The 25,476-nt window shown below is 38.2% G+C and overlaps 1 protein-coding gene and 1 non-coding gene across 2 annotated transcripts; one reads left to right on the forward strand and one right to left on the reverse strand.

Annotated features, from left to right (window-relative positions):
* Window positions 1–399: 399 nt before the first annotated feature.
* LOC122638448 lies at window positions 400–502 on the reverse strand. The gene has a single exon (XR_006329443.1). It is a non-coding gene; the product is annotated as a U6 spliceosomal RNA (small nuclear RNA).
* Window positions 503–3,511: 3,009 nt separating this feature from the next.
* LOC122671914 (dnaJ homolog subfamily B member 13-like) lies at window positions 3,512–21,637 on the forward strand. The gene is made up of 3 exons (XM_043869400.1): window positions 3,512–3,804; window positions 3,929–4,356; window positions 21,015–21,637. The coding sequence occupies exons 1-3, from the start codon at window positions 3,640–3,642 to the stop codon at window positions 21,451–21,453; spliced, it is 1,032 nt and encodes a 343-aa protein (XP_043725335.1). The 5' UTR covers window positions 3,512–3,639; the 3' UTR covers window positions 21,454–21,637.
* Window positions 21,638–25,476: the final 3,839 nt, after the last annotated feature.

Consider the following 25,476-nt stretch of genomic DNA (forward strand, 5'->3'; position numbering starts at 1 on the left):
CCGTCCGGAAGCTAAACGGATGCGGATACGGATAAACTATAGCTATCCGAAAAGCTATATTTATATGTAAACGAATAAAATATCCGATTCGTATCCGTTTAGCACTATCCGAATCCGTCCGATAATTAATCGGATGCAGATGCGGATATAGCACTATCTGAGCTGAATCCGATCTGTTTATAGCCCTAAGGCCCTTAGAAGGCAAGGCTTACAGGTTTTCCACATCCCTACGAATGTCACTGATAATAGAGAGTATTGGAGGAACCTTCCTGTTTGATCTTCTTAATTGACAGTTTCTAAAGGGTTTCATTTCTCCCTCATTAACGTATAGAGAGCCATCCTAATCTTAATTGGAATTAGAAAAACAAGTTAGAGTTTTATTTTGGTAATTGAAAATGTAAAAATTGGGACCATTTCTCAATTTGTACGTGTCATCCTTGCGCATGGACCATCCTAATCTTCTTTGTATCGTTCTAATTTTATCGGATGTCTCCAAAGAGACAAAAAGAATATAATAATTTGAGATAAATATTAAATAGTATTTTTTTTAAATTGCATATAAAATAACTGCATTTTTTATAAACAATCATTGGTTAAATGCTACTGTGGAGATAGAGAGAGAGAGAGACCTGATGTAGAGTAGAAAATTTTATACTTTTAGGGCTCACGTTCTTTGTCCGGGAGCGCAGGCTGCGCCTAGATACATGGGACGGGATTTTGGGCATTAGGGGGGGTCATTTCACCCATCCCCATGTGTCTGGTTGAACCTTGCGCCCCAAGTGCACCTTGCGCCCTGGTGCAGAGAACTTATATCCCATATTTTTATTAGATTGTTATGTATTTTTGTCAATAATCAAACAAAAACCATGCAATCCACCAAATGTTCCCAAAGTAAGAAAAAAATATGAAAATTTTTGTTGGGTAAACAAATACATATCTAGACAACCCCTACAAGTTAGAGAACATATTGAAATTTGCAAACCCTACATAAATGAAACAAAATACGTATATATAAGGTTCAGGTTCCGAACAAGGTTTGAAAACAAATAATCTGCAGTGACGGAATCGTTCAGAGCCGATTCCGATCTGAATTGGCTTGAATCGGTTCGAATCAATTACTTGTTATTAGCAATATAAGGGTGAAATTGGGATCGATTCTGAAATCGGATAAGGAATTGCTGATTTGATTCCAATTCAAATTGCAACGATTAAGATCGGAGGAAATTGGAATAGGTGAATCGGTCGATTCATAAACCAATTTTTGAAACCCTAGTTTTGATTGAGCTTCCTCCACACCATGATCAGAATAAGCCATGTCATCACACTAGCTAGAGGCATAGTTTTGACCTATGATTCTTTACTAGTCAATCCAAAAAAAAAAAACACAATTCTAACTTCTTTGAGCATCTGATCTGCAACTCTTTATTCTTGACCTCCAAACACAAGTGTTAAGTTCGTGGTGTAAGGAAGAGATGAAGTGGAAGTACAGGAGTGGGACTGCGAAGAGGGCCACAAAGTGGTTGATGCTGGAGCATTGATCCGGTGTGAAGATCTTTCAATAATGCAATCATCTTCACTAAAATCCATATTAACTCTAAGGCTATGTTTGGAAGTCAAGAAACGAAAAGAAAAAAAAAATCATAATAAGACATCAACTATGATGATATCTTGATTGATTTATGTGTCTATCTCTCTTCTCAAATTCAATTGTTTTTTTTTTTTTCTTATCTTCCAAACATAGCCTAATGAATTTAAGGTACCATAGATGTAAAAAGCGAGGTGAGGAGATATGGAAGAAGTAGCATAAACAATCAATGGTCGAACACAATACGAAGCATGAATGGTCAATCGACTCAATCGTCAAGTTCTTGATAAAAGTAAATGAACATAGAGAGTTTAAAAAAAAAAAAAAAAAAAAACACATAGGGCTAAAGATGTACCACCATCAATACTTGGAGCTATCACACCCCCTCTAGGGTGTCATGATACCAAAACTACCTTCTCTTTTGGCTATCCGGTGCATAGTTAGTTAAAAAAATGCCCCCAAAAAAATATGAAACATTTGAAATGTTTTTAAAAATTTTAATTTAATATTATGTAAATTATAATTCATATATCAAATATTAATATTTAATTAATAAAACATGAAAAGGTCTCCAATTTATGCCATTTTTTTCTTTCAAAGCTAAACATTTAAAAACATGTATCGTCTGTTTTTTGTTTCCTCAAAATATTTGATCGTATTTTTTACACATCGTACTGTATTAAGTTTTTATGTTATTCCCGTTTTAACTAACTATGATCTGACCTACCATCAATCCCCAAAGTGAAGGAATTCCTCTTTCACTGAGGGTGAAAAAAACATCTACTTTTGATAGGCATATCGGTGATGTGTGGGGTGGAGGGTTTGAAGGTGGAAAGTTACTTAATTAGAACTCAAAAGTTCAGAACATGGTGGTGCATCCAAGATGGAGCCCATTACCAAAAAAAAAAACCGCTTTATTGCCACAGTTCAAAGTTTAGAGTCATATTTCTTGAGAGCAACTTATGCCCCAATTTCTTGCTGTTCCATCATTTTCACTTCCCATCTCTTTGACTTCATACATTAATCAATTGGATCTGAATAGGGTTTTGACTATTGGCATTTGGGGTTTAGGTTGAGTAATGCAATGATACACTATAATGCCCAAAACTTGGATGGAATTTAGATCTTATTTGATGTATGGGAGAGGCTTTTCCACACTGCCAGTGTGGGAAAGGAATCTATTCATCACACCAATGTCTGTCTTAAAAAAGGTATAATTCATACGAAACATTGAAACCCACATAGTAACTACAGGAGAGAGAAAATAAGAAAAAACCCATATGAGAGGTGAATTGCACTCTAGCAGCGTGGTAATTTTTATCCTTGATGTATTGTCTAATCAAAGGTGATTTTTTTTCCTTCAAATTTTCAACAGCCTTCAAGTGAACTTAGCCTTATCGATCGGGCCAAACTTGCTCCCCTACTTTACACCCTACAAGGCCCCAATCCCTTATCTGGTCAAGCAAGAGAGTCGATCCCCCATGACATGGCCAATGATGCCAAGATATAAATTCTTGAAGCTCTTGCATTGACTGGTCGGATACACTTTCTCGAGTGGTCGACAGAGATGGGAGATACTAATCCAATGGAATTTTCATAGGCTACGTTTGATTGCAAGAGAAATTAAAGGAATGAGAAGTAAAATTTTCAAATTTCAAAAAAAAAAAACAACTTAAATTTCACTTTACTTTACTTTGCATCCAAATCATTACCAAACAGGGTTTACGACATTCCATGCCAATTGCCAATGGAGCTTGGGCCCATTAGTAATCTAAATATTTTGGGGGTTCAAGAAATAGGGCCCAAAGAATGAGCTCTATGGGCCGAAATAGAGCTCAGTAGATGTCTCTATCATGGGCCCATATAAAGATCAGGCCCACCGGAGAGCCCTGGTTCATTACTCAAGCTGTTTATTCTCTTTCCTCCCTTGCCTTCTCCGTTGCTCTATCTCCAGTGGTCTAGTAGAAACTTCCGGCGAAAATCTCTTCTCAGCTACTTAAGGCAAACAAGGGAGAGGTAAAGAGAGGAAGAGAAAGGGAGAGACACAGGAACAGATGGGTGTGGATTACTATAAGGTTTTACAGGTAGACCGAAACGCCAAAGAAGATGACCTGAAGAAAGCGTATCGAAAGCTTGCCATGAAATGGCATCCAGACAAGAACCCCAAGAACAAGAAAGAAGCGGAAGCCAAATTCAAGCAAATTTCTGAAGCTTACGATGTAAGATCTCTCAAATCTATGAATCTCTAGTTCTGAATCCTATCTCTCTTTTCAATTCCTATTCCTATTCGTAATTTGTTGATTAATTTGTTTTTCTTCTTCTGAAATTAAAAAAAAAAAAAAGGTTTTGAGCGACCCACAAAAGCGAGTAGTCTACGATCAGTATGGTGAAGAAGGACTCAAGGGTCAGGTTCCAACGCCTGGTGCTGGTGGGTTCTATGGTATGCCCGATGCCGGTGGCGGTGGGCCAACGATGTTCCGTTTCAATCCAAGGAGCGCCGACGATATCTTCTCCGAGTTCTTTGGGTTCTCAGGCACCTTTGGAGGGATGGGAGACATGGGTGGCCGTGGTGGTGTCCCTACTTTCCCGAGGAGCGTATTTGCGGAAGATGTCTTCTCGCAGTTTAGGGGTGGAGGTGGTGAGGCTTCGGGTTATGCTGTTCCCCGTAAGGCTGCCCCTATCGAACGGACCCTCCCTTGTAGTTTGGAAGACTTGTACAAGGGAACCACTAAGAAGATGAAGATTTCGAGGGATGTCACTGATTCTAGTGGGTGAGTTCATTTGTTCCTCTTTTTTATTGTTTAGGTTTTGTTTGATTTGGATGAGTTGTTTGTGTCGTTGTTATGATGAGAATGTCTTGCTCATTGGATGTTGACTGTGAAATTGATGATGACTCCAATTGGTAACAAGTGGTAAAAGCTTTCCAGTTTGTTGATTTTAGATCTCTCATATTCCTAGTGGGGAGATTGATGGTTAATGGATTGGAAGAGTGCAGAGTGGTCAGCTCGATCTTCCTGTATTCCAGTTTGTTTTGTTTTTTTTTTTTTTTTAATATTATTTTCTTCTTACAACTGGACGGAAGTTAATGTAAGACTAGGGTACTAGTTCCAATGACCCACAAAAATTTGAAATTAGAACAAAGTCAGAATTAGAAAGTTAGGGTTTTTAGTCAAATCAGCCAAGTGATGGTCACCCAACTTGGATCGAGTGTAGATGATGTTAAGAGGATGCTTGACTCCAAATTTGGTTCAATTCTGATGGCCTGATGTGGAGAAAATAGTGAGACACCAAAATAGAAGGTTAAGAGAAATCCTCCAAAACAGTGCTGTTCTAGGACCCCAACAGTACCCAAGTGTTGGACTTGGTGATTGAAGCTTGGCCTGCAAGTTTGGGTCTATTTTGATGGATAAAAGTGGAGATGGAAGGAGAATGAAAATAGAAAGTTAGTAGAATTTGGAGGTTTCAGGCTGTGGAATGGGGTGGAAGTGAAGATCGAGTGGAGAGAATGGCAGGGGGGAACTGTGTTTCAAACTTTCAAAACCCAGCAGGGTTGGTGAAGAATTGGGGGAGTTATGGAATTAGTAAGTTGGAGCTAAAGAACTTGCAGAGGTGCAGCAACAGCTCCAATTGATGGTACACTCAGTAGCAGCAATCACAATGAGAAAGAGGTGTCTTCAACCTTAAGTGATGATCTCCAGCAACAGCAGCAACAGCAGCCGAATGGTTTTCTGGGCAGAGGAATGATCGCAGCAGCCTTGGCTCGATGAAGAAGAAAAGAGAATGGAGAAGGTGATAGTGGAGGGGCTGGGATAGATGGATTTGGTTCTCCCAGCCAGGCTCCTTCAGCTCTTCAAGTCACACAACTTGAGAAACAATCATACTTGCAGCAAAAGCAAATTTTCATTCAACTACGTAAATCGTGGGGAGAGGCATAGCAGCCTTACAGTATAAAGAGGGCAGAACTTGCACCGCAAGTAAAACCAAAAATAGAAACTTGACATAATAACTTCAACATAAAAATTAGAAACTACTCTAATTAACTTGACTGAATTAAATTAGAAGCATAATATGATCTTCACTCCTTCAAGTGCCCCCCCCCCCCACACAATTGAATATCGGTCCACACTTGAAGACTCAAAACTTTGTCAATAAGTTGACAATTATGTCCCCACGATTCTGGGTTTGAGTGACCCAACAACTCCCAATCCTATTGGGCTGGACCAACTTAAAGTTGGTTGGCCCTATGGCCCATTGGGTTGGTCCACCAGTTGGTGAAGTGAACCAGCTCTTCTCCCATGAGTTCGCTTAGAATATTTCTTGCCAAACAACTTGGCTTCTGCATCAGATGTGGCATTAGTTGTCTGTGGAATGACAAATATGATAGAAAATTTGGATTATTTATCGCTTGAATCATAGCAAATCCTAGCTTATATGTTTTAAGTACTAGACCTGAATCTTTCTGGACCAAATAATCTGTGTTTATTATTTACCATCTGAGTTTGAAGATTCTGTGTACTTGCAGCATTTGGACTGTGCTTTCGTATTTTGACTGAATCCAATTTCTATTTTAGTCAAGTTATTTTAAATTTTGATTATCAGTTCAGTAATTTACCCCTTTTTTTTTATAATCTTTCTAAAATCATGTATTCGCAAAAGAGCATGCCTGTCAACAGTTTTCTGCACTTCTTCCAACAACAACAACAACAACAACTACTCAACCTTATCCTAACTAAATGGGGTCAGCTACATGGAACCTTGCAATGACAAAAGATTAATAAAAATAAAATGAAAAGAACATAACAAAAATAATGGCACAATTCAGCATTACTCAAGACTTGAAAGACCTCATCCAGATCGGTCAGGTGCTGGTCGGCTTGAATGCTCTTAACGAGCATATCATCTCCATATACTTCTATGTTACGGCCGATCTGGTCTTTAAACTCCTATTGACGATCCTATGATAGGTGACCCCAACGTTCTTCAAGCCGAACGTCATCACCTTAGTAGTAGTTCTCTTGGTCGGTCTTGAATGCTGTGTAGGATTTTTCCTTTTCTTTCATCATATCTGATTGTAACCCGAGTATGCGTCCATGAAGCTCAACATTTCGTGGTTTATTGTTGCATATATAAGGAGGAGGTTGATGCACGGGAGTGGGTATTCATCTTTGGGACATGCCTTGTTCAGGTCGGTGTAGTCGACACACATTCTCCACTTCCCGTTGGACTTAGGCACCATTACCATGTTGGCGACCCAAGTTGAGAATTTGTCTTCACTTAATGGGATCAGCTACATGGACCTTTGTCCTCCAATCAGCTCTATTTGGTCATACTTGAAACAAGACCTAAGTTATACATGTCTTTCCTCACCACTTCTCCCTAGGTCATTTTAGGCTTGCCCCTAGCTCTTTTAGTACCTTCAATCTGAATCAAGTCAGTCCTCCAAACTGTAGCATCTGAAGGCCTCCGTTGAACATGCCCATGCTCAGGCAATTTTCTCAAAGTTTATCATGAATCGGGGCAACTCCCAAATCAACTCTAATATATCATTCCTTCTTTTATCCTTCCTAGTTTTGCCACACATCCATCTCAACATCCTCATCTCTGCGATGCTTAGCTTATCTATATGGCGCTTCTTAACTGCCCAATATTCTGCACCATACATCATAGTCGGTCGTATGATAGTCCTATTTGAAGGAATACGCTGATCACACAGCACTCCAGATGCATCTCTCCACTTCATCCATCCTATTTTAATCCTCTAGGCAACATCATCTTCTATATCACCTTCTTTATGTACGACTGAGCCCAAATATCTAAAATAGTCACTTTATGGGATCTCCTTCTCAGCCAAGGATCGAGAACTTGGTGCTGACACTGGTTTCGACCAGCTAGAAATTGAGATTGTCTTGGGGGTTCAAAAAATTCAAGATTGCTTAAATCTGATTTATATTGAAGGAGTTATGTTCCGATCAAATATTATTCGATGCCAAGTCCAAGAACAATATAAACTATCAAACTTGGGTCAAAACCATAAGTATTATTTTGAGTGTTCTCTACGTGAAACTAATGCATGGATTGGGTTCTAAATGTCAAAAATTGGCAGCACAACAAGAATTAGGGTAAAAAAATTAACTTCTGGGCCTTGAAACCAAGGTCTGAGAGTGCTTAAATCTGATTTATATTGAAGGAGTTATGTTCCGGTCAAACTTAATTTGGTGTGCGCGAATGCTGTTTAAAATCGCTTTGAATGGAAATAATTTTCTAGACATCAAAACAAATGAATATTTTAATGCTCTTTTGGTTTTTAGCAATGTTTTATCATATTAAGATTTATGGAATTTTTAGATTTGAGAAAACCCTAGCATTTAAAAGTTGAAAATTGCACCTATTGCTGAAAATCCAGTTTTTGTTCTTGAACTGAGGGTTTTTTTGTTTTTTTTGTCCTTTTGTAATTTTATTTTTAAACTATTTTTATTGGATTCAAATAGGGGGTATTTGCTTATTTATGAATACTATCTTAAGTAAATGAATTATTTACTTAAATGATATTTGGCATAAATAAGTGCCTATTCTGGTGGTTTCTGGCATAAATAAGTGCCTATCCTGGTTTTGAGCCAGGTTTCCTCAAGTTTCGATGGGGATAAGTGAATTTATGTTCATGTCAAAACTTGGGAAACTATCGAAATATGGTCGAAACCAGTCGAAACTTGGTATTTTTTAAACTCCCCTAAGGTTTCGTCTCGGTCAACTACGATAGCGAGACGTCTCGGTTGAGATTTAGTTCCATGTTCTCAGCAATATTCGCCACCTCATTAACCCTCTTTTCTGCATTTCTTCCATTCTTTATCTTAAATTAGTTATACGTATGAAACAAATATCATGGATTATACATTGGAACACTTCTTTTTTTTAGATCACTAGCTTTGAGATCATACCTGAGTTTTTTTCGGTTCTAAGATTAGAGAGTATTGATGTCATTTCCTTATGCATTTGATTTTGTTTGGCAAGTGGTTACGGGTGAGATTTATTTGCATTATTGCACTCATGGATAAGAAAATGCCTTTTTAGGGCATTTTCTAGAGAGGCATTTTTATCTTGTCAAAAAAAAAAAGCCTTTTTATGGGGCTCTATGAAATATTATCTCACTAAGAAAAGAACTTTTATGGGGATTTATGAAATATTACCTCACTAGCGGGTGGACCTTGGTGTAACAGTAAGGTTGCTTCATTGTGACCAAATGGTCATGGGTTTGAGTCTCAGGAAACAGCCTCTGTGCAAAGTGGGTGTAAGGTTGCGTACATTATGACCCTCCCCAGACCCTGCAGTGGACCCTTGTGCACTGGGTACGCCCTTATGAAATATTACCTCACTAAGAAAATGCATACTGGCATCCCTCACATACATGTTATTGCCAGCATTGTATAGATGGGATGGCGAAAGAATAGATCAGGGCAGGAGCACCCTGGATGCCATCCTGAACAGCTTGCAGCTAATTAAAAAAACAAAAGGGAGAGCCACACCAATTAAAAATCAGGTAGGTTAGGGCTGGTGCCTGCCTGCACAGGTGTCCCTGACGCCTCCCAAAAATTTTGTCAACACACTTTTTTTTTTCTATACAAGCATTGGGAAGTAGTGTCAGTGCTGGAATTTTTGTACAATGCTTAATGGTCTTATAAAAGCTCATCATACAAATCCTAGAAAATGACTGATTTTGTCCAGCACTCTCATAAAATTGAGAGAGAGGAGAAGATCTCTCTTGAAGAATTTTATTTAGTCAAAGTAAACAACTGGTTGCATTAATTGTCATTAAAAAAATAGAAACATCTGTTTTCATTAATTGGCTTCAAAGCCTACGCACGCGGTGAACTGTAATTGTGAAAAGGTTCCCATGGTTCGATCCTTCCAGTAAAACGTGGCATGTTAGAATTCTGATCACTTTTATGCGAGAAAGGGGGACCATCCTCTAAGCCTAAGTTTCCTTAACGACTGATAGCATAAGGTGAAAAGAACCCTATTGTGCAATACTGAATCTGAGATTTGATGCAAACAATCAGTCGAAGGAGTGGAGCATAGAGCCGGTGGGTGCACTCACTCTAATGGCATACCTTTTGCATGATGGGTCAGTGAGAGAGCTCTCATATTTGTGTACTCAAAATACAAATAAAAACATGGTCAAGCTTTCTTGTAATGCACCCAAAATAGCATTGAAGAACACACTCAAAATAACAAAATAGAATTACTCAAAATAGCAAAAATAGAATTAAACAATTTAGAATACACTCAAAATAGCAACTATTGAGTGAGTTTAAATTGCAAGTCCATATTTTCCATTGACAAATATTTCCTTGACAGTACAAGTATCTTCCACGTGCCAACTATCTTGAGGCTCAAATTTCGTGAGCATGGTGTGTACGCTATCATGTATCCATCTAGTTTTGCTTCAGTCCATGTGGAGATACTGCTGCCTAGAAAACCTGTTCCCTCAAAATATATAATAAAAATGCAAACAAAGAAAATTATCGGAACAGTGACAAATAATGAAATGATTAATTATCCATAGAATTCCTTAAATGTCTCTATAAACCATGCAATGAACATTTCCTCACACAGTATATAGTATATACTATTGAAAATTATATATTTTCATAGAAGGCCAAAGTTATCCAAGATGGCCATGTGGCAGGTTGAGTGGGGCCGAAATCTTGTGGACAGGTAGAATCCAAGTTCCCTTGCCTATATGTCGAGTTTCACACAGAGTTTGCCAAGTGGCAAAGTAAAACTTTGAAAATCGGGATTACAAGAGGTGTATGGACATACTTGGATGGCTGAGAAGTGCAAGGACGTATGGACATACATGGGTTAGATTTAATTGAATTTGAGCCTGAAATTTGGCACGCGGCTAATTTATAAGGTGTACAACTTATCCAACAGTCGTCTGAAACCAATTGTCCATGGGGTTAAAAAATGGTGGACCTTCCTGATAGGCTTATCATGACAGACCATCTCGATGAACTTTTGCCTTCATGATAAATTCAAAAGTCACAGTTATCAAAATATGGATTTGCAAATCATTAGACTAAGATATAACTGAGCAACTTACAACCGTACAGTTTTAACTAAAGAGCATTGCCTTATGCATTTGAAGACTGAACTGTTTACATGACTGTTGGAATAGTCAGTTTGATGGAGCATGTGTTTATTATTATTCGATTCTTATTTTTATGGTCAAACATTAGAGCAATTCAAATATAATTTTGTGCTGTATCTTGACGTACCTTGTCTATATGCCTTATCTCCCATAGAATCTTATTGATAAGAAAAAAAAAGATATACTACAAAAACAACTGCAGGGGCTAGTAGAAGCCAGTCTATAGTTATACAACAGATAGGAGAATACTAGCCTAAACCTGAGCAAACCCACAATAGAGAAGGGAAAAGGCAAAATACAAACATAACCATAGTTGTCACGGCGTCTAGGTGACCCAAGGCGTTCGAGAGGGTAAAAAAGCAAGTCAACACCAAGTAGGCGAACAAGGCGTCCAAGGCGCCCACCTAGGCGACGACTAGGCGACGCCTTGACATACATAACTATACTCATAAGGGGCAATTCTCCCTAAAAGTCCATGACACAGGATGGATGGCACATTCTTATGCTAATTCATCATCCAGTTTATTGCTTCCATTGTACCTCCAATGGAAGGAGATGTTTGCTTGAAGATAGCAGGTGGATAATTTGTGTACTTTGAGTTCCCATCTCCTCTTCCTCTTCTCTTCACAAGCTTGGTAGGTTCTTTTTTCTCCTCCTTTTAATTATAATTTTTAATCCCCACTTATTTTCTCTTGATAGCAATAAGAGCTTTAGAATTTCTTTTTTCATGAGAATTATCAACCCTCACAGCTCTTGAGTCATACATTATTCCCTTATTCACCTCTATCTTCATTAGAATCATTGAAGAAATTTTAATAGAAAGGAAGAAAATTTTCTGTATTCTATTCGAGTCTCATGTGCATAATTTGCGTTCTTATGAGTCCTAGCAAATGTTTTGTTCAAAAGAAGAAAAAAAAATGAAGAAGTTTACAGCTATTTGTGCAGTAATTGCCTCTGATAGTTTTTATTGGTCTCATGAAACTTTGTATGATGCTCGTCTAACATCTTCTGTTTTAATCATTATATTTTGGAAAACATTCTTCTGGGAAAGGGATAAGTTCACAATTAGGTTGAGAAAAAGAAAATTTGATTCTTGGATTGCAGTCTCAAAATGTTGAATAACTTAATCTCTTCAAAGCTTTAAGTTTTTGAAATTTTTGGGAGATGCCAGGTCTTTAATTTCAAAAGTTTCCATCCAACTGCATTGGAGGCCAACCACCTGCTGATGCAGCAGCCCGCCATGTGTGAAGAACAAGGGGAAGAAGGGCCTATAAATGTCACTGTGGGCTCTTGTTAGATTCCTCCTCTCTTTCTTTTCAGTTTCTTGGTAGAATTAGGCTAGTTTTGTTGATTTCCGGTGTATGTTTTAGGTTTAAAAGTTATGATCGAAATAGGCTCAGTTTCAAAGTTTTATTTGGAAGTTGTAATTGAATTATGAGTTCTTCGTACAAGTATGAATCTTAGATTTTAAGACCTATAGATAGGCATATAAGCAGTCCTATAGAGGCCATGAATTATCTGTTGAAGCAATAACGTTTCAGTTTTGTTTATGCTGTGTAGATTCTAGTTCTTTTGTTTTCTCCTTTGCATCATTTCACACTTTTAAGCTACCAATTGAGTTTCCAGCAAGAACCAGTTCCCTGGGGATGGAGGATTGAGTTTGAATCTGTCTTAAAAGAAGTGGTTGATACTCTGTCATAGTTTCTCTGCTGCAACTTAAATATTGATCTGAAAATCTATGTTTTGAGTTCAGTTTTCACTTCTGAACATCAGCATTAGTTTCTTATCTATTTCTCTATCAAGAAGCATTCAATTTCCTTTCAGTTTTAGTTCTATTCAAGTAGCCTATCAAGTTTATAGTTCCGTTCTTTGAGAAGAAAAAAAACCTAAACCATTCCGTCAAAGTGAACTTGAAATTGTCCTATCACACCTCTAAAATTGTTGGAGAAAATCTAACTTTTTTTTACCCATGTGGTGTGTTGGGGCCCCTAGATTCTTGAGTATTTTTTATTTTTCGATAGATAACTGGTCTGTTAAGGATTCAACTCAGGCTTGAATTGAGTGAAGTCCTATAGTTTACGGAACCACTGTTTTTTGTCAATTTTTTTCTAAAGTTTCAGAAAGTATTTGCCATTTGAAATGCTGGTCATGTATTTCCTGGTGAGCAGTTCCATACATAGTTGTCAACACGTCTAGGTAACCCAAGGCATTGGAGGGGGCCTGAACGCAAGGCGACACCAACAAGGCACCTTGGAGATCAAGGCGACTAAGGTGCCTGGACACCTAGACGTCGCCTTGACAACTATGGTTCCATATTGTAGGATTAGACTTGTTTTAAAATGTTTTTGAAGTCCCTTATGTTTTTCTTTTTTTGTCCTTGTGGTTTCTATATCTCTGCTTTTAATCTTGTTTGATTTCTTCTATACATATACCTATTGTTAGCCAAATATGATTATCTTATTCCATTCTGTTAGTGCCTTATTATTCTCCAAGTCAAATTTGGAAACTCTGTGAAATCTGGTATCTTCATTTTTACTCAATTTTGAATTCCTCAAAAACACTAACCATAGCTTACTTGCAAAAAGGCAAATGTTGAACAAATGATCTATTGATTCTCCACTTCCCGTTCTCCAAGCATGATAGTCATACTTTTGGTAAAATGATTCTTCTAGTAATAAGATGATAGACTGTGAGGAAATAATCTGACAAAGCTTTCCAAAGAGAAGCTAATATTTGTCACAAGCTTGCAGCACAGAACGATTATACTTGGGAAACATAAAAATGTCTAACTTGATTTTATGGTGAACACTCATTTATTCTGTAGACTAAAACTGAAAGTTCCTCACTCTTCAGCTATCCTTTGAACTCATCATGCTTTCAACATAGTCAGTTCCCTTTGCAAGTTTGTTGGAGGTAATTATGTAGTTGGGTTTTCAAAAGCCAATGGCATGATTTGAGTTTGAGGTGTTATGCCTGGAACAGAGGTGCATATGCCATGGGTCCTATCTCTTCTAGCTTCTGCTTCCAACTAATTCCTTTCAACAAGCAGATTAGCCTGAGAAAGTTAACAATTCTACAGTTCTTTAACCTATCTTGCAATGGGACACTTTCGTTGTGATTCTCCACCCTGCGAAAATATGTCCTTTTCTAAACTTTGATTTCTTTGGTGCTATAAAGTATAAACCACAACATGCAAGTTGAACCTCTCCTCTGATGCTAATGGAATTCCACCATTCTGCAGTCCTTGCTGCAAAATCTGCACAGGTAGCTAAATATCTTCGAATGTGAAGAGAGGGATACTAACGGTCCCTTTAGCATCATTAACCTTTTTATTGCTTGCGTAGCTTACTAAGTAGCCAAGATTTAGCCAATTTTGATACTCAATACTCAATAGTAAGAGGTGTTCACTGTTAATGCCAAAGCACAGGACTACAAGGTGGAAGCATCTCCATTGGCTACTTGTTTGGCTAATGAACCAACTATTTACCACCTGAGTAAATATTTAACAAAACCTATCAGCTATTCGCAAGTTTTGATGGAGAAATAAGGCTTTTTCTAGTGAAGATAATGGCAAGGGAAGCGTTGGAAAGAATCCCAGTTGCACTAGAATACCAGTCACACTTGGAGTCTTCCAGAAGAATCCTGTTCTATGTAGAACTCTAAGAGTATAATCCTTGCCAAAAAGGATTCTTAGGTCAAGTAGGATTAGATGAGGGAAATCCCCATTCTACTAGGACTGTAATCTAATCCAAATAAGACACAAAAATGGAAGCCTAATCAAATTATTAGGAATCCAATTAAAATCTACAGTAGTAAAATTGAAATCGAACTGTTAATTAGGAAATTAAAATCCAAACACAAGTAGGTTTCCTATTTCAAGTATATAATTGAATTCTGAATTCAGAAATCATTGTCAAACTTAACTACAAGTTCTAATTTGAATATGAAGAAAATCTGAAGTTAAATCCTTAATAGAATCTCAGATAGCTAATTCCACCTTAGAATTGCTGGAAACCTCAATCCAAGCACACTATGAATCCACATGGTAGAGAAAAGCAAATTTTTAAATAACTCAAGTATGCTTGAATGGGCGGTTACATATATAGAAATCTTAAAAGTCACTCCCGTGACTATAAATAACCTAAACTAACTACTAATCAAATTAATTACTGAATTGCGCAACGAAATACTTAAAAACAACTCCTAATTTAACTACGAATCCAACTTAACTGGCTAAAAATGTCTATCTCGTATTCCTCACTGACACAGTTACACCCAGACTCCCAGAGTATAGCCCCATAAAAGTGGCCCATCACAAAGAAACCCATTGGACCAGATACCCAAAACACATATAATCCAATCCAAGACTTAAAATATACGAAAATAAGCCCATTTCAGCAATTTTCCTACTTCAGAAGAATTGCCAAAGCCAGTTAGGCCTAACAAGATCAAAGTTACTACTCTCTGCGATATCTCAGGGGCCTGGGTTCCATAAAATGCACTCCTTAGTGACTTTTAAATGTTAATTGGAGGACAAGACTGAAGCGTATACCATCATTTTAGATATGAGAGGATATGATGACTTGAAGGGGTCCCCCATCAAACACATATTAGTGGCCTATAACAATAATAAAAATCTATAAAAAATACCTAGTTCAGTTTGAAGTGTTTTGGAAAGCCCCCAGCTTTCCCCTGAAATATACATAGCAAAATGTAGTGGCAGATTCTATATTCTATTTCACGTTCAATCTCATTTCATTACTTATGATGCAGATAAATCACATATTTGAGCTTATTTTAGTGGAAATAAGTCTTGGGTGGGCCTTTGGTCCTATGAATTTTATTGTAATAGGCCACTTTAATGGGCCTAAAATATAGGTAGGAGGGATGAATACAGGATTATTTAATTAGTTAGTCTAGTTAGAGTCTGCTTCTTTATTTTAATTGTCATAGTCCAGCCTTGTTTTAAGCTATTTTCCTTTATTTTAGACCAAGTTTTAGTAGCTGTAGACTACCTCCAAGGTAAGCTATCGGCTGGAGGAGTTGTAGGCCTAATTTGATTCCTGTTTTGAGTTTTCTATTAAGCATATGTAAGTGGTATTCTTTGTACACGAATTTGAGGAATGAAAGTTGGGTTTTTTTTGCCTCTGGTTCTGTGGTGATTCAGAAGGCTTTCTGTTCTGATGATTCAGTAGGATCCCTGGTGGTGATTCCAGGAACCCTTGGTGGTAATTCCAAGGTTGGGGTGCTGATGGTGAATACAGCTCTGTACATCAGGTGGTGATTTCTGGTCATATCTTTTCTATCTTTTCTTTCCCACAATTGCACATCAGCTTCAGTTCTGTTTAAGAGTCATAACATTTCTGCTATCGAATTCTTTAGTTTTTCGGGTTTTAAAAATTCTAGACTCAACAAGGGTTTCTCATATCTTCTAATCCATCTGTTGGATTCAAGTCTTGCAGGAGTGTTCCTCAGTCCAGGGGTGGCCTTCGACCAGAATATTGGCCTCGTCTGAATATTTGATTTGCTGAAATCAATTTCTCTTGAATTTGGTTTTTAAACCCTTCACTGCGATTCTGGTTTTCATGCTGGAATACTAAACCCTATCCTTGGGTGATTTGGATCCACATTACTTTAGCTGATTATCATATTGACCGAACCAAAGTTTAGTTACTGCATGTGTAAAGACGTTTGGGTAAAAGTTCTATGATTAAATTTTGGTATTGTTTGAAAGACAAGTAGGCTATAAGGATTTGATGAATCCATGTGTGTGATCATGAAATAGATGTTCAATGGATTCAGCACTGAAGGAATAATTAATCGATTAGGTGTTTCAGATGTTTCTGTCATGTGCAACAGGAATAAGTGACAGCTGTAGGAGGAGCGATTTGGTGCAAGTTTGCAACTTTAAAAGGATAATGTGTCGAGGAAATGGAGCATGGCTTAATTGTCAAGGTAGTGAGAAAGATGTGTAGAGTTTTGTTTCAATAGATGTGGAATGGCAAAACAGTATTTGTAGAACTGATCAGATACAGCTGGAATAAAGCTAGGTTCTGATGTTGACGCATCATTTTCCTAGAAAGGCAGGCCAATTGAGTAGAGATTAGAGAATATTGATGGGTGTTGGAAGTAGAGGGATGATCTAGAGCTGGTGTTGTACAATTAGGTAATCTTCAAAGAGTGGAATGAAAGCCCTAATTAACCAAGTCTAGCCCTAGGTTTTAGTGAAAGTAGGAGAGAGAAACTGCTGTTTTGGCTATTTTAAGTTGAAACAGAAAAGGGAAAATTGGTCTTTAGGTGAAATTAAGGTTAGGGTTTAGAAGGAACGGTGGTAGATGGTTGGCATAACCTTAGATATAGTTTAAAGAAGTTAGAGTTTTGTGACTTTGGATGTGACGTTGAAAGGCTAGAATGGGTTCTAATAAGCTGGGACAGAAAGTAGAAAGTAATAGCAAACAATTCAATGGCTGGGATTTGATGGTGGATAAAGGGGTGAAGGTTAGGGTTGATGGAAGCAAGGTATAGTTTTGTTTAGGTGGTGGTATGATGGTTATTAATGGTGGAAAAGAAGCTGTTATAGAGGCTAAAGAAGCTACTGTAACAGAAACATAAATATATATGGTAGAATGGATCCACACGGCGATGGATGAAAACTTGAGAGAAAAACTTCCTCTCATTTGTTCACTTGTGTGGGGGATACAAACTTATATAGCTAGTTTAGTGCTAACCTCTAAAATAGGAACTACTTGATAAAAACAATTAGTATACAAATAATGTGATACCCTAGGGATTTCTAGGAACTCCGGAAACTATTAAAAACTCTTAGAGTTTAAAAGAAAAAAGGGGAAAAAAAAGAGAAACTCAGAGAACAAAGCCCTATAGCACCAAAAGGCCCATAACCCAGTTGAAGCTAATTACCATGTTGCCATAGTATAAAAACAAGTGATTGAACATAATTTCTAACATTCTATACCTATAAGAAAAGCCTTTGAAGTGTATGTACTCAATAAATCCTACTTACGAACATAAGCAACAACTCTGAAAAGTACCCAAAGTAGACACCATAACTCCATAAGTGGGGAATATATAAAACTGGCCCTTACAATATTTTGCTCCACATAAAAGGATACAACAGTCAAGATGTTATTACATCAAAAGGTGTTAACAGTGATAACACTTCAATGGAAAGTTCTAGGACGATGGATTTAGCTATCATCAGGCTGCTAGGGGCGGGGGTCTCTGCGTGGAGCAGAATGAGAAACCTATCATTGGTTCTTTTAAAAAGGATATTTCTGGTGGTCCTAGTGGATGATATTATTTGCCCTAGATTTAATGCTCCTTTTTTTTCTGTTCTTTTCTCTTCTGTTAGTTGCCTTTGCGGTAAAGGACTTGGTCTGATGTGTCGAAACAGTGGATAGTTCATCATGGCTTATGGCTCATCTTAGATTAATTGGTCTTATTCTTCTTGCTTATTTAAAGGTAAATTTTGCTTTGGGTCCTGGATGTTTGAAGAAATATTGCACGTGGTCCATTGTTTCAGCCAAAAGTGCATAAAGTCCTTCATTTTGGGTGGGACCGTAACAAAAATAATTTTACTAAAATGACCCTTTCTTTGTGATGTGAGAATCATTAGATCGGACGGAAATCGTGGACTAAGACAGGAGAAAGGAGGAGAACTCACCAAGATGGAAGCTTAAGAGGGGTCCAACCCTCAATGGTGTCGCCGGCAACAATGGAGAACCATGCGGGCCACCTTTCGTGCCTTCCTTCTCGCCATTAGAGTCTTTAACATTCGCAGTGGTAGTGGGGTTGGGGGTTTGTTCTCACACTGCCACCACATTTTTTAGAAAAACTGAAACGAAATCAAAGAAACGATCAAAGAAGAAAGAAAGAAAAGCTCTCTGCTCTCCTTAGTCCTCTCGGTTTATATATAATAAAAGTGTAGACTCTGGATTTCACCTTTAGAGTTCAGACTTTAGACTTAAAAGTTTGTACAGAAAGCCTGGAAACCAATGAACAAGGAGAGTGAAAACAAACTGGCAAAGACAGATTAGTAGATTTTCAAGAAGATACGGGTTGGCACTGGGTATAAGGGCTTTTAATGGAAGGAGACTTGAAGCACGGTCATTGAAATTGCAAGGAGCTTCCTCATATCCATCTTCAATGTGCTGATCTGTGAAATCTGCACTCTGCCACAGTGGATGTGCCATTCCTGAAATGGGTTTAAGAACTTTAGATTCCAGTGCTACTTTATTCGGACTCAATTTCTCCCTCTGTTCCACTGTGCATCTTCTCTGATTCCAATTACTGCTTGATTTCAAATCATTTGGTGAAGTGCTTGATTGTGATTCAATTCCCCCCCCCCCCCCTTCAGTTGGAAATTGCAAGAAGCTTACGACCTAATCGATTTTTCTGGGCTTTTCCCAGAGAACAATGGGCTGTCCATCAACCATTTCTCTCTCTTTGTAGTGTTGTTGTTCTGTTCTTTCTCAATGTTGAAGGTTTTCCAGTCTACTGCTACAATCTTTCTTCCATTTGAAATCTTAATTCTTTGAGTTGTAGACTATCGCTGCTACAATCTCTCTTCCGTTTGAAATCTTAATTCTTTGAGCTGTAGACTATTGACCTTGCGTTTCACTTCTTTGGCATTGCAGAGAACTTCAAGCTTCTATTGTGATGAATTCGGCACTTCGGCTGATCGACAATTCATAAAAAAATAATTTTGTCACAGATGGAAGGCCAATTTGGTCAAATAATAATTCTTATTAAAGCATAGTTGTCAAGGTGTGGCCTAGACGTCCAGGCTCCCTCCAACGCCTTGGGTCTAGACACTGGGACAACTATGTAGTAAGTCCCATCTAACACAAGTGTAAAGGTACCTTATACGCTCTCAGCTGGAACGATGGACTGCGGGTGTTATTTCTCCAAACATCAGGGATCTGCAGCACAATTTACCTTTTTTTTAAAAATTATATATTTGGAAGTAGATTAGATGGAGCAAAAGAGTGTGTTTATTGTTATGGTAGTTTTCAAGGTGTACCAGGATAGAATTTTTTTCACCCTCTAACAAATGTGCAATAGAAAAATGTGTGGGAAGAACAGGATGGACCTAAAGAAACTTTCTACTATTGCCAGAGTAGACTTTCTGTTTTTATAGTGTACTCTTATAGTCGTGGGTGTCACTGTATGTAATGGGTGCTTTAGTTCTGTTGTTCCTCTAGTTTAGGTTGTCACTTTCATGTACTCATGTTCTTGTACCAATGCTTTTGATTCGATAAAGCATCCGTTGCTGCTTATCCCTACTCTCCCCCCCCCCCTCCCAAAATAAATAAAGTATGATAAAAGAAAATTTGGGGCCAGTTTTGTTTATTCTAGCTTTTTCTCAAGCATGGTTTATGGTGAAATTTTCTTCTCTGGAAATTAAAAAAACAAAAATTGTTGCTGGTTTAATTGTAGTTTTTTTCTCAGGATTTGAGGTTCTTGAAGGTTTCATGGAGTTTTGTCTTTTAGGGCTTGGGTCTTAAAGGTTTAGTACGGTTTAGGGCAGGCAGTGTGGTTACTTTTGGCCTTTTGGGTGAATGTGTGACGTTTCAATACAGTTTGATTGAGGTCTATGGATAACTAAATCCGGGAAACGACTTTTTGGGGTTTTGTTTTTTCTTTGAGAGAAAGAGAGAGAGAGAATGGAAGTGTTGCTTTCCATCTCAACATAGATGGTATGCCTGTGTGTGGCTGGTCAATGGAACCCAAAATTTACCCGTAGGGGATGAAATGTCTTCTACTCATATTCCAAGTTTGAGTCTAAACAGATTCTGACACCTCTCAGAATAAAGTGAAGAAAAGACATTAAATACGCGTCTTTAAAAATATTTAGAATCCTTCAATATAGAAGGGTAAAAGGAAATTCATAGTGGGCCATATGATTGTAGGGCCCCAGATTTGACCAGTGATGATGCATGGTGTGATGGTCAGTCACCTAGATATGCCGACTTTTAGAACACTGCTTGATATGCTATGTGGCAAAATTCTGAGTACCAGAACTGCCTTCATCATCTATACACTTGTCCTGCTTCCTTTTTGCTGTTTTTTCATGTGGGACATTTCCATTGCTTGCATGATGATGATAAAATGTCAAGTTATTAAGCCACTGTGGGGTCTGGGGAGGATCATAATGTACGCAGCCTTACCCCTGCTTTGCAAGATGTTAACCAAACAACTGGAACGAATATGTGCTGTCTTATCACAAGGCTCAGTGTTTTTATGTGTTTGGTTTTTTTATAGGAGACCCTCAACAGTAGAGGAGATTCTGACAATAGAGATCAAACCGGGCTGGAAGAAAGGGACAAAGATCACTTTCCCAGAGAAGGGCAACGAGCAGCGAGGTCTGATCCCTTCAGATCTGGTCTTCATCATTGATGAGAAGCCTCACAGTGTCTTCAAGAGGGATGGTAATGATCTGATTGTCACACAGAAGATCCCTCTTGTGGAAGCTCTGACTGGATACACAGTACAGTTGACAACTCTGGATGGACGGAATTTGACTATCCCCGTCAATTCCATTATCAGTCCTAGCTACGAAGAAGTTGTTAAGGGGGAGGGGATGCCAATTCCCAAGGAACCTTCTAAGAGAGGGAACTTGAGAATCAAGTTCAACATCAAGTTCCCGAGCAGGCTTACGCAAGATCAGAAGACAGGTATCAAGCGGTTGCTGACATCGTAATGAATGATGGTAGTATCTCTCTACCAATATCGTGTAAGTTACTCGTGCATTTCTCTTCTTTTCGCTGGCTCCTTCAGGAATGGAAATTTAGGTAGTCTTGGTAGATTTTGTGGGAGCAGCCAATTGAGGAGTTGAATTAGTATATGACCGTGTTTCTCCTTTTGAACTCTTTGTTCAGTTTCTGGGTCTTGCTGCATTGCCAACTATAGCTAATTTACTTGTAAGAAACTGGAAATGTTGTTAAGATTGTCTGAAGATTAGTCGAGGCCCGGAGTGTGTGTTGCATAGCAAGCCCAAATCCTTGATTGTAAGTTGCAAAATCAGCTTAGTGGCGCTGGAGCTTGTTGATTCTATCATTTAAGATTTTTTTTTTGGTAGGAAATTTCAGATTGTTGGCCAATGATTATCATGGCTAGCCCCTGTGGTGATTTTCTTAATGGTTGAAAATGTGTTAGAATTGATACTCATGTTGATTGAGTTGATGAGGCTTTCAAGTCCAACACCAGGTAATGTTTATATCCTATTTGAACTCCTTCAAGACATTGGGGACAGAATGCAAGGATCCCAGTAAAGGCTGGGTTCCCCTCAAATAACTTTTGGTTCCTAGTAAAAACTGGCACCGATTCCCATTATGAAACTGGGTTCCTTAAAAATTTTTGGCGAGTAATGTAACTCATCTGATTGCAAGTGATCACTAATTCAACTTGTTCATGCCAGTAATGTGAGGGGAATCTTAGCTCTCGTCACATTATTTTTATTTATCTTCAACTGTGGATTTTAATCTTCTGATTTGAGTGATGAATGGGTTTTTTTGAACCCCTACACCAAAATTTACAATTGCCTAAATAGATGATGTCCTTGTGTTCTTAGATTCCATAGAACAACATTGGATATGTATATATAGTTTTTTTCAAATTATTTAGAACAATGGTTCAAGTGTTTCCACTACAAAAATCAAAATTTTTCCAAACTAAGATCAGATTCTTAGATGTGTTTTTTGTTTTTTTTTCCCTATCTGTTTCAGCATGAATAAAATCCAAAACCTATCAACTATCAAAGAGGGAGGTCCAATCAGGATTCAGGATTAAATCTCAATCGATCAATGCTTAGGCAACTTGACTCTCCTTATCCAATTTCCTTCATGCTCGATGCCCGTCTTCGGCATCATGGGGATGGAAATCTATCTGCTCCGCTAGAGATTTGATTCGAAAGGAACTCTTCTTCCGACTGGGAAATGGCAATTCTATTGACCCTTGGGTGGATTATTGGATACCATCCTTCCCCCCCGTTTGCTGCTCCCTTTCCATTACCTCGGGAAGCTCCTACTGTGGTTAAAGATCTCATTGACGTTCATAATGGAGTGTGGAATAGAGACTTGGTATTTCACTGGTGGCCACCTGATATTGTTTTTAGTATACTTTCCAATCCAATCCCTATCTTTCCTGTGGAAGACAAGTATATTTGGGCTGCGACTTCTTCAGGGGATTTCACTGTGGCATCAGCGTATAGCATTGCCACTAGGGGCATTACTCAGACCCCTCATCATCACTCGCTCAAAATCTGGCATCTCCCCATCATTCCAAAAATCCAACATCTTATCTGGAAAACTCTACATAATAAGCTCCCCTTCCCGGATATCCTCACACACACAGAGGTCTCAACATCAATCAGTCTTGCAATCTTTGTCTCTCACAATGTCAAAACGCGGCACACTTGTTCAGGCACTGTCCTTCCACGTCGCAAATCTGGTTCTCTGCAGGGTTAGCCCATCTCTTTGGGAGTCATACATTTATGGAGACCTTGGATCTAGTTCTTCAGACTAAGCACAATGCCAGTAGAGATTCTACTTTAAAAATCGCCCTCTTCTGTTACATCATGTGGAATGTGTGGGCCAGCTACTGGGACTTCACTTTTCGACAGGTGCCTTTTAATCCAAACGCTATCCTTTTGAGAGCTATTACTACGGCCAAAGAGGTTATCCAGCATCAACATTCTCCAGCGTATCGCCCGCCAAGGTAGGTTACTTGGATCCGTCCCCCTCTCCATTTTTTCAAATTTAATGTTGATGGCTCTAGCAAAGGGAATCCAAGGGCAGTCGGTATTGGAGGTGTTTGCCGTAATAATTATTCCAGGTTTATCAGCGGTTTTTCGGAGGGCATAGGCTGGAATTCTGCTTTAGTAGCTAAAGCACTGGCGACAAGGAAAGCCATGATGTTTGCGCTCTCCTACAATCAAAAAAATCTTATCCTTGAGAGTGATAATCTTCTTCTTGTCAATCTCCTTAAAGGGACAACGACTGCAGTGCCATGGAGAATCTTTGTTATTCTTTATGATTGTCTTTCTCTTATTCCTCTCTTTGATACTATCCTCTTCTCACATGTACTTCGCCAGGCTAACAATGTAGTTGACTCCCTTGCCTCTTTGGCAGCGGACACGCAACTTTCACAGACCTGGCTTTATATCCCACCCCCGTCTATTTCGTCTTTGGTATTTGCTGATGCTTCGGGAACGTTGTTCCCCCGTTAATGAAATGCTTTTATCAAAAAAAAAAAAAACAAAAAAAACTTGACTCTCCTTAATATCCTCAAATAATGGATTTTAGGAATATTAGAAGCTCCACGAATACATAAAGGTCCTAGATTCTAAACATTTTGCAAGAGTTAGATGAATGGGTGCATCGTGTCATCATTAAGTAGGTGAACCAAGAATTTGTTACTTTATTTTATTTTTTTTTTAACCCTTGCCTTTCTCCTAAAAATTATTATTAAATAGAGTGATAATCTTTCTTCTTTTTTTGGTAAAAAAAAGATAAATTTGTCATCTCACATGGACAATGACAGCTTTTAAAAATGGTGATAAACCACTTTTAACTTATTTTAAAAATTCTTTTTTATCTATGACTACAATAACTTTTAAGAATAACACGGGAAACAAAAAAGTAGGGTTACAATCTTATTGTAACTAAGATTGGTTACAACAAGATTTTCCCCTTGATGTATAGTTTCGTTAGGAGATTATCATGTTTCAAATATGAGGATAGGATTAGGTGTAACTCTTTCTTTTTCTTTTTTTTTTTTGGTAAAAGAACATTTATTCAATAATTTGTGATGGGTGCATGGCCGGAGGGATACAAGGCTCCTACAGCCATGGAGTGGATATTTGTCACACTGTCGTACACAAAATAAACAGGGTCTTCCTAGCTAGGGAATCTATAACAGTTTGACTCCCTAGGAATGAAAGAGAACTTACAATCCTTAAAAAAGGTGGATAAGTAAAGGATATCTGCCACAATCAGATGAATTGATTGGTGTATTCTATTTTACTATCATAGAATTTAATTGTGCTTTTAAAAATTTTAAGTCTCTTTAAATGTGATTTTAATCAGTTTCCAAATAAAATCCATCTGAGGTCATAAAATGCTCTGCCTTCTTATTGTACAAAGTTGATAACATCCCTTCACTGTTCTCCAATACCCTTTGTTCACCATCCCAATGTTTCATTATTCCTTGATTGTGGGTGAAGGAAATTACCACCTTATTTCACGCTAAAAATTTGTTAAAACTTTGAAAAATAGATTGGATGGAAAATCCTCTATGACATGAATCCATTGTATCTACGTCACCAACCTTGGTGACACTTAGATTCTCTCTGAAATATTCCTTTACCGATCTAAGATTTGTGTGTTGGGGGAAGGGGGTTAGGCTCTACAAGATTTTTGACCTTGGGGGTTGATTCAAGCAAACAAATCATCTCCAGCGTGCCAGTGAGTGTAATGCGCATCAGCAAAAAAATCATCTCCAACGTACCAGTGAGTGCAATGCGCATCGGACAGCTGGAACTATCCTGGGGCACATGCCATACAGCTCAGCCGTCTGATGTGCACTGGAGAGGATCTGGACCCTTGATTCAATTGAATTGTTTATTATTTACTCAATGAGCAGAGCAAGACGTCAGCCCAACTCCTCAAAACCTCAGCAAGGGTCTTGACCACTACTGTCCCAAACTATAATTTCACAAAAGTTC

Source organism: Telopea speciosissima, chromosome 8 (assembly GCF_018873765.1).
Source record: "Telopea speciosissima isolate NSW1024214 ecotype Mountain lineage chromosome 8, Tspe_v1, whole genome shotgun sequence".
Classification (NCBI taxonomy): domain Eukaryota; kingdom Viridiplantae; phylum Streptophyta; class Magnoliopsida; order Proteales; family Proteaceae; genus Telopea; species Telopea speciosissima.